The following is a 10,000-nucleotide window of genomic DNA, read 5'->3' on the forward strand; positions in this document are numbered from 1 at the left end:
ACACCCACAATACCAATGAAACCAGTGAAACCATGATGACACCTGTGAAACCAAATGAATGAAACCTTGAAACCAATAAAACCGTTACACACAAGGAAAACAAGTGAAACCATGACACCCATGAAACCGCGACACCCACAAGACCACTGAAACCATGAAACCATGACACCCACAAAACCAATGAAACCCTAACACCCACAAAACCAGTAAAACCATGACACCCTCAAAATAAGTGAAACCAAGGCTCCCACTAAACCAGTGAAACCATGATATCCACCAAACCAATGATATTTAATATCTAGGGATGTCTCATTAGCATATATTCGTGATCCATAACATTTCCAGTTTCTATTTCAAAATAATTGTGAGTAACAACATTTAGATTTGGATCAATCCTTTTTTGTTTTAACTGGAATTGCTTACATTTTAAGTTTCTTGTTGCCAAATCAAAAGCCAACCTGTCCCACTGTGTTTGTTTCACTCAAGATAATAATTATTATGGTAATGCTGAATAAAATTATTTAGCCAGAACTTTTCTCTAAATTTTTTGACCCCTGTTTAAGTCCCCTGTGGTTATAAAAGGTCGACAATGGAGTATGCACCAATGCAGCGCCTGCATTGGCCGAAGAGCCAGATTCTAGATCGACAGGTTGGCTTATACAAGGGTAGAAGTCAACAGGTCAACTTGTACACGGGTAAATACGGTATTTCTCATTCATGTATTTATGTTACCAAGTAGCTACAGCTGGGATGTTTGGGGTGTCTATTTTATTTAGTAATACTGCTTTTAGAAACTCCTCTGGACCTCATACTTTTTTCAAATCTGTATATTTGCAGTTCCTGGTAGATGCTTTGAGGTAAAATCATACTTTCTGGAAGATGTGCTTAGAATGTAAGATCTTAGTAAAATAAATGTTAGTGTACATGTATATCCTACTTTAATTAATTTTACTCTTCCTTTCTCATTTACATTGTATCTTATAATAATTGTTTTACTATTATAATTATGTATTTATAAATGAGATTTTCTACTGTTTATTGTTGAGTATCAATAATAATTTATTACGATAATCGTAATTCATTTCACATTATTAATACAGAGTTATCTTAAAGTTTGGAAAGACGCATCCAAACTGTAGACAATGAGGAGTCCTGATGATGGCAAAATGTACAACTCTGGGACCATAAAAATAATACATGTGTGCATTTGACATGTATAGATACACAATTTCCGTTAAACAAAGGCGCAAACTCAGTTCAGCTGGATAAAGTCTGACAATGCTGTGAACTCACAATCATTCTGACAATCTTATTACTTAAATAAATAATTATTGTATGTTTTGTTTAAAGTTGTTTTAGACAGTGTACATGTATAGGAACAGAGTTTGACAATACACTATTTTTGGGTATTTAGTACCACTTATTTATAATAAATATTCGGTTGCAGGACATCCTACTGTAGCAAAGAGATGGCCAAGCATCTAAAAGAATCATCAAAGGGTAACAATGCCGTAACCAAAGCCCTTGCCAGCAATCACCGATAATAAGAAATTATTTTAGGCCAATCACAACACAAGGAGATGATTAAGGTGGCTCAAACCAGTTTCAACACTTGAAAGAAACATTCTTATTAGAAGTATTGACACTACAAGACTTATCACTTAACAGCAATGTTACAGTACCATATCAAACACCAATAATTGCTGAAAAAGATTTGGTCATTTTTGTGACATAAAAAGTTACCGTGGCAACAGGAAAGCCCTGCAAAAACACCCCATATTTTGGCTTCAGCTGCTCATATCTCAAAAACGAACTCAGTAATTTTGTTCCTATTCAGCAGTTCCTACATGTATGTCCTACAAAATGCATGTCTTCTGCTTCACAGGGAAAATCAAGAGTGAATGTGCAGACAAAAGCACCTCTCTTGTCATTCCTTCAAAGAAGCAAGAACCAACTCCAGAGAAAGAAAATTTTGATGAGTCCAAAATTGTTGAAAAGGCTGATGAGGCTGAAGATGGAGACAATGCGATTGTCGAGGAACTTGACACTCCTGATTCACTGGATTTGGAACCAGATGAAATGTTTGATGAAGAAAGTCTGCAACCAAGAGAAGGTTTGTAATAACAACAATAATATTATTACAACAATCATAATCAGGTGACTCAAGTTTATTCCTTTGATTGGCTCATATGACTTCGGTCTTCACAAGACATATCACAATGCAATGGTGCAACACCCATAATTGCATGCTGTCCAAATTAGCTGGGGACTGGCAAAAATCACCACCTTCGTTGTTGTCTCAGCCAGCTATTCTACAGCTTTGTTTGTTGGCAGATACAACTTTGTACATTTTCCTCATTTTCACCTAATTTTTAAACAAAGCTGTCAACTGCAAATTGTTTTGACAACCCTACAGGTTGTCGTGTGTGACTTCTTTGTACACATCACACACTCCATTCAAGGAAGATTCCTACAACTCTTACTGGTACCAAAATTTTCATCATTTCTGCAAGAATCCTTTTTTGGCAATTAAAGAAAGTTGCAGGCTTGATTCACAGATCTAGAGGAACCCTTCTCTTGGCTGTCAGCCATCTGTGCTGTGTCTGTGCAACTTAGGCCTAGGTTATACGTCGCGCTATCATCAAATTTAATTCAGACAAATTTAATTCCAGGTCCTACTTTAAAATAAATTCGACAATAAAGCGAAGTCTAAAACGATTTCAATTATTCTGTTAAATTAAATTCGTCCTACTGTAGATGCTTTATTCGTCTTAAGAAGACGGATAAAATATCTTAAAGTGTCATCAGTTTATCCGTTTATCCAGCGTTGCTTTGAATAAATTGCATACAATATTTTTGTACATTATTAATTATTATACCTCTGACCAGGTTTATTGCATTCCAGCTGAGAAATAAATTCGACCATAATTCGACCCATTGATTTCGACGTGTAAAACCACGGTACAATAAAGGTCGATGGAAGGACGAATTTAATTGGAATTAAATTCATCTGAATTAAATTTGAGGATAGCGTGACGTATAAACTACATTGGCTGAAACAGCTAGATATTTTCTCTTTGGAAGTACAATGTACATGTATATGTAGAAACTGGGCTGTTTTATATGTTTTAATAAATTATAAAGATGTTGAACTGGAAGAGGATTCCAACTTCCGAATCGATGAAGAGCTTGCTGATGGAGAGGATATTGATGAGAGTATTTTACTAGAAGATGATGACAATGAAGATGACAAGGAGGGCAGAGATAATGATGATGATGATGATGATGTGAATGATGAACTTGTAGTTGAAGAGGAGAAAAATGATGATGGGGAAATCCACGAAGTGGAAGAAGGAGTAGAAATGTTGAAACTGGAAGATGAAATTGAGAATGTTGTTGTTGATCAAGCCGAGGCAGCTGGCAGTGGTGATCTAAAAGAGGAGGTACAAAGTTGATTTTGTTTATTGCTGTGTAGACTGCAAGCAGTTGTCCTTTCTTCCTCATATCCACGCGCGAATGAAACTAAAAACATTCTGTAAATTTTGGGTAAAACCAAGAAGGGAATTGGGAGGTTAAAGGACGACTGCGGAGGTTTCCTTTGTTCTCTGAATTCCCGTAGTAGTGTAGGAGAAGAAGGAGACTGCTTGCAGTGTAATTGAGCCGTGCAGTTTAAAGTGTTGGTTGTATATTAATTTACAAACTAAAGTTCTTACTTTCTTCCAGCCTCCTCTTCAATTCAACTTATCCTATCACAAATTACTTGCAAGTTATTTATTTAATTGAAAATACAAAAGTAATATCAGGGAATAAAAAAGTGTCTTTTATGCTAGGAAAGTGACAGTGAAGAACAATATTTGAGAGAGGAAATGGATAACAGTATTTCAGAGGCTTGGCTAAATGTAAGTCTTTGTGGAAATGGAGTATTTTGAATCATTGTTTCCCTGGCCTTTCATTGTGGTGCCAATAAAATTAGTTATGAGATGTAAAATATTTGAAGTGTGACAGTTTGAGGTTTCCATTTTTTTGCAGGGAAATGAGGATGCATTTGCACAGATTCTTTACTTAATTATACATGAGGACATTAGTGGTAAGACTTGATTTTATTCTTTTAGGTATCAGACTTGTTTAGCTGGGCACAGGTGCTCCTTTCAAGGGGACGTTGCAATTCAAGCTAAACGAAATATGATGCTGAATTTGAGAATTGAACCTGGGAGCTAGACAGTGGGCAAAAGACGAGTGCTCTCGTCACTGCACCAACTCGGCTTCCTGCTTTTTCTTAAGATTTCTCTTAAAGTGGCTCAAACCAGTTTCAACAATATTGAAATACTGTCTTGTTAGAAGGATAATCTCTATATGTAGGCATACGTTATCATGCAAAAGCAGTGTTTCTCTTAAAGTGAAAAAGTTTGAAAAATAAAATTCTAGTTGGTAGTACAAAGTTGACCATTTCTTCTGACTTCAGTGGATTATCAGCATTCGGAGACCCAAGCCACTGCTCTTATGGTAGCATCAGGCCGAGGCTGTTCTAGTCTTGTTGAACAGCTGCTCAATTTGGGGGCTAATCCACTCATCAAGGAACCAAAGAATGGCTGGTGAGAAGTTTTTGTGAATTATGTGAAAATGCAAGCAAGATGCACTTACAATGTGCTAAATCTCTTCTCAGAGGTCCCCAAATGAGGAGTAACATACATTGCCTTGTATCTCGCAAGTCTTGCCTGTGAAAATGTTGCGATGTCCACTTCAGAAATATTTAGCCAGTGGTTTCAATTAAAGCAATTTACTGGTGAAGGACAACTCAACCCACCTGGTGAAGGTGCTAGATATGAATGTCTAACATGCCATCGCTTCTTCAGAGCTCATATTGGACTCTATAGCCTTTATAAGGGATCACAACAAGTTATGTACCTAAGCTGTCTTCATAGTCTATGATGGGAAACCTGAAGACCATCACCTATTAAATTAATAGCAACAATGAAGGTTATGATGATGATGATTATCATTTCTCTTAATATTCCAAATTTATTTATTTATTTAGTTATTATTATTATTATTATTATTATTATTATTATTTTATTATTATTCTAGATTCCCAATTAAAATAATCTGGTACCAGTCATTTTAAAGTAAAATCCATTAGACAGTAAGTGTCACTGTTGGGAGCAAAATGGTATACAACAGTATACAGTATTGGTGTGTTAATACACTGTATAATATTATTCAATATATATCTAGGACTGCAGTTGACTGGGCAAAGAAATGGGAACACACAAAGGTGGTTGAACTTCTTGAGTCATCGCTGTAAGTACCTAATAGATTTATCTAATGATAGGTTATAGAAAATTCCCAGAGGTAACAACAGAGGTAATTTATTGCAGTCAATGACTGTATACCTAAAAGTTAACATGCATGGAAATTTGGACATGAATAAGATTCACTCTTGAACAGGACATTAAAAAAAAATAGTGGTTTACAATGTTTGTGTGAGTGTTGACGTAATTATCACATCTAAATGTGCTACAAGACCAATGTTCATTATTGTAAACATTGCTTACAGGCAATTATTTTATAGTACTGTTACATGTATCATGTTTGCTTAATGCTTTTATTTGCAGGTCATCACCCAAAGTTCCGTACATTGATGAAACAGCTCTAGAAAAAGACTCCAAAGAGCTTAGTGATGAAAGCAAGGAGTTGCTCTCCATCTATCACAAGACATTTGATGATGATAGAGTAAGTGCAAGAAAACAGTGAAGCTTAGTTCCCACTAGTGACATAATGATCAAAATCATAATCATAAGCAGGAACATAATGCTGTTATGTCGCTTATGTCTTAGTGGGAACTTCCAGAAACATAATCATAGGCGCCCTTATGATCAACATAATCACAATCATAAGAAAATGATCGACCATTTTCTTATGATTGTGATTATGGCTTTGACTATGACTATGTCACTCTTCTTTGCAGTGGGAACGCGCAAATCATAACGACATAATGAGAAACATAATGACGCAATGGGGACATTGTTTTTTGACCAAGATAACGGCCAGCTTCGAGGAAAAGCTTTACGTTTTTTTTAGAGCGGCCGTCCCCACTAGAACATAAGAAGCTTATGTTTATGTTTATGATTATGATTATGCTTATGATCCTTATGTCGCCAGTGTGAACTAAGCTTGACCATACTCACCAAGATTCGTTCAAGAAAGGGTACAGTGTGCCTGGTGTATCACAGTCGTCTTAGTTTGTGTTAGTTGAAGTGATTGCTGTCACACTGTAGTGGAAGTTTATTGTAAACGATATGAAAGGCCTTTTCTTCTTTTCATAGATTGACCATGAGCTTATTATTAGTTTGCTGAGTTATATTTGTGGCATGCAGCAAGAAGGTTAGTATTGAATCTTAATAAATTGTCATTTATGTAAACTATACAAGATGGTTTAAGGTTAGAACTCAATGTGGAAATGAAAAAAATGTGCATTTGTCTTAATAGATAATTATTGTTCAGTGGATTCCTGGAAAACCGTGATTGACTAAAAATTACAATAATACCTATTTTATACCTCAAGTTCTTTCTAGTTGTAGTGTAAAAGAGCTGTTCATGAAAAGAACAGTACATATTTGTCTGTGAGTGAAAAATATTAATATAATAATTATAATAATAATAATAATAATAATAATAATAATAATAATAATAATTATTATTATTATTATTATTGTTCCAACCTGTTTTTCTCAAGACGAAAAATACTGGAAGATCTAGTAAAAGATGTTTAAAGTTCTTAGGGCAATGAATCTGTCCTCCATTGCAGTGCAACTCGCCTTACTGTGGCCACCCAACAAACTTTCACATTGGACAACTACGTGTAAGTACGTCAACTCAACAACCCATGCAACGGTGTTCAACTTACAACTATACGAACTTTGCAAGGAGGGGTGACTGTCAATCAAATTCGCACACGGTGATTGGCGTATAAGTTTTAAAAAACTATGTTAGGTGGCCACGGTAAGGCACGTCGCACTGTAACTGCATTAGGCCCATATGAAAGTAAACTTAACCCACTGACTCCTGAACCACCCCTCCCCCCCATTGATGAGTAAAATCATCTGGGTTTGAATCCTGTTGGAGCCACCTTAATTTTTCAGGTGACTACAAGAGACATTTACTCAAATAGGCCTTTTGCAACAAACGATCACATGGTACAAAATCTGCCATGCTGGAGGGTAAGCTCATTATTAATCCCCCACTGGGACATTAAAACAAAGAGACCTGAACTAGTCAAGCTTGACTTGCCTTTGTTTTAATGTCCCAGTGGGGGAATAATAATGAACTCCACTCTTCGTGCATCTAACTATTCAACAGTTCTTGCATTTCTGGACATATACACTGTATGGCAGTGGAAAGTATCCATTATAGTAGTCCTGTAGGTGCATGACCTGTGTACTAAAGGTACTGTCATACTGAATCATTCACTGGAATACTCATTGTGCAGGCTCAGGGTGCCCATCGTAAATGGGGTAACATTGAGCTCCCGGCAAGAATTCTAAAGCTGCCTCTAGGTTATCTTGTGTTGCAACTGCTGACCTTAACATTGTTGCAATTTAAACCTTGTCTAAATTGCACATAGCCATGTTAAGTTTTTAAAATTAATAATTATTGCGTTTGCTTCCCCTAAACAGGAGCTATTTTAGTGTTCCTTCCTGGCTATGATGATATCATCACGCTGCGGGATAGTTTGACCTCTCACAGAGAATTTGGAAATTCAAAAAGGTACTGTACGTTCTATGTAATTTTGAGGTAAAAAACAACAACCCTCTAGGAACACCTTAACATGCACTTAAGCACAGTCTTAAAGGCTGAGAATGGCCATAACAAAAACAATTTTTAAATGGTTACCTTGTCTCCAACATCTCATCCCAGACCTGTAATTTTATGCCGTTTGTGATCAACAATAATAAAATTTAAAAAAATGATCAAAATTGACAAGTAATTCAATTTTGGATTAGTACCATAATTATTTTCTGATCATTGTCCATTTTCCACTTCTCATGATGGGCAACTATTTAGTGTAAATTAATACATGGTAGCATTATCTTTATTACAATACAGGTAAGTTTGTGCTTCACCAAATTATATTTCTACCAAGCTTTTGTGAGAAGTTTGTAGCTCAAATTTTCACCTAACATTTGTTTACAATGGTTTGTCTATTACAAGGGAAAAGGTCCATGACTGCAATTAGCAAAGGCTTTACTGCAGTGCGAAGAGCATGACACCTTTTTTACACTGAGCCACTTACATATTAATTACTTGTTTATAGCTACCCACCAGCACATCACAGACTGTTATCTGTTGTTGAATACAAATAAACAATTGCAGTAATTCTTATTGTACTTACATGTAGATTCCATGATGGGCTTATTCCAGAGTTACAGTAACACTAATTGATGTGGTTCTTTCTTGATGTCTTAGGTATCAGATCTTCATTCTCCATTCCTCTATGCAGCCTTCAGAACAAAGAGAGGTACTTAAATTGATGGGATTCCTTTATGTCTTTAAAAGAAATCCTTTTTTTGTTTTCCTTAGCCATTGCAAGGCTGCTGTCTAATGGTTGCCCGGCCACCTGGGGCACCTTATTTGCGAGCGCGGGTGACCAAATTTCTGAACAAGTAGCCCGAACAGATGCCTCACTTATCACAAGGTGATTCATCCTCACTTTCAATTAATTAATTCTGGGCTCTTGAAAAAGTGACTCGGGCTACTAACTTTTAATGTTGGAAGCCTGAAGGACTCCGGAAAAATTTTCTTAGACAGCAGCTTTGCATTGTAGATGAGATTTCAATCCGCTGTTCAATTAATTTTAAAAAATATTAATGCATGTTTATAGATAATTATACATAGCCAAGCCAAAATGCAGAGCTCCCGGGTTATGTATTCTTACCTGGCATGTTTATTAAAACATCGTACATTACAGTCATAGGACTGAATTACATACAATATAAAAATTACAATAAAAATGGTTATTAATAATTACAATTGTGTTTAAAGGTTATTTACATCGCGTGGCTAATAATAAAAGAGTTATTGAAAACGATCGGTGCAACAAACTGGAGTATTAAAACGTCTCTTATTTCTCAAACGCTGAGCGTGGGAACTGGCCATAGGAGGTAGCAGATTAGCCAGCTTGTGGTGTTCATTACTTACATGTACAATATCTTTAAATAATTTAATAGATAATGATTCACGTCTCTCTGAAAGTGTTGGAATTCCGGCCTTATCCATCGCCTCACAGTACGATAAACTGGGAAAGATTATTCGCATGGCATACCTCTGAATACATTTGATGTCATCAAACAAATATTTTGGGAGAATAGCAGACATGAGAATTCAAGCACTGATCTAATGACATTATAATAAAAAGCTAACAGGTCATCAGGACTTATGCTTGCTCTCTTTAGCTGACTCAAAAGATACAATCGACGTGCGGCTTTGGAGGTGACGGTATCTGCGTGATCGTTCCATTTCAAGTCTTTACTGATTGTAACCCCTAGGACTTTAGCAGAAGATAGCCTCTCAAACTGCACGCCATCTATCTTCATCAGGCCATGAGATGGTGGGGTTGTCTTAAAACAAACAACTAACTCTTTGCATTTGGTTAATTGGAAGAGATTATAGTGAGACCAGCTGGGAATGTGATAATTTGACAGCTTCCTGTAAAGAGCTTTCCCCAGAAGTTGGTGTCACCTCTGAAACATTTGTGTCGTCTGCAAACTTCCACATGAACAAGGGCTCTCCCTGGGCCAGTAACTTTAGGTCGTTAATCATTACCAAAAACAGCCAGGGGCCTAAACGCGTGCCTTGACAAGTGGAACTCCGGCAGGAACATTTAGCCAGCTGGAATAGCAGTTGTTGTTAAGTTTGACCCTTTGTTGCCTATCCCTTAGGAAGTCAATGATCCAATTGACAGTAGTTGGCTTAACCCCAAGGCTGAACAATTTGGCTATCAAAA

General features: G+C 36.5%; 1 protein-coding gene across 1 annotated transcript in view; it reads left to right on the forward strand.

The window, feature by feature from the left end:
- Positions 1-10,000, forward strand: part of LOC137992306 (3'-5' RNA helicase YTHDC2-like) — a 41,967-nt gene that overhangs the window by 8,488 nt on the left and 23,479 nt on the right. Inside the window, exons 9-20 of the mRNA XM_068837573.1 lie at positions 838-892; positions 1,448-1,500; positions 1,886-2,113; positions 3,145-3,443; positions 3,831-3,899; positions 4,030-4,087; positions 4,463-4,592; positions 5,233-5,298; positions 5,613-5,730; positions 6,324-6,381; positions 7,674-7,764; positions 8,464-8,515. Coding sequence (XP_068693674.1) covers positions 838-892; positions 1,448-1,500; positions 1,886-2,113; positions 3,145-3,443; positions 3,831-3,899; positions 4,030-4,087; positions 4,463-4,592; positions 5,233-5,298; positions 5,613-5,730; positions 6,324-6,381; positions 7,674-7,764; positions 8,464-8,515 — 1,277 coding nt within the window. The remainder of the gene's footprint in view (positions 1-837; positions 893-1,447; positions 1,501-1,885; positions 2,114-3,144; positions 3,444-3,830; positions 3,900-4,029; positions 4,088-4,462; positions 4,593-5,232; positions 5,299-5,612; positions 5,731-6,323; positions 6,382-7,673; positions 7,765-8,463; positions 8,516-10,000) is intronic.

Source organism: Montipora foliosa, chromosome 2 (genome assembly GCF_036669935.1).
Source record: "Montipora foliosa isolate CH-2021 chromosome 2, ASM3666993v2, whole genome shotgun sequence".
In the NCBI taxonomy this organism is placed as follows: domain Eukaryota; kingdom Metazoa; phylum Cnidaria; class Anthozoa; order Scleractinia; family Acroporidae; genus Montipora; species Montipora foliosa.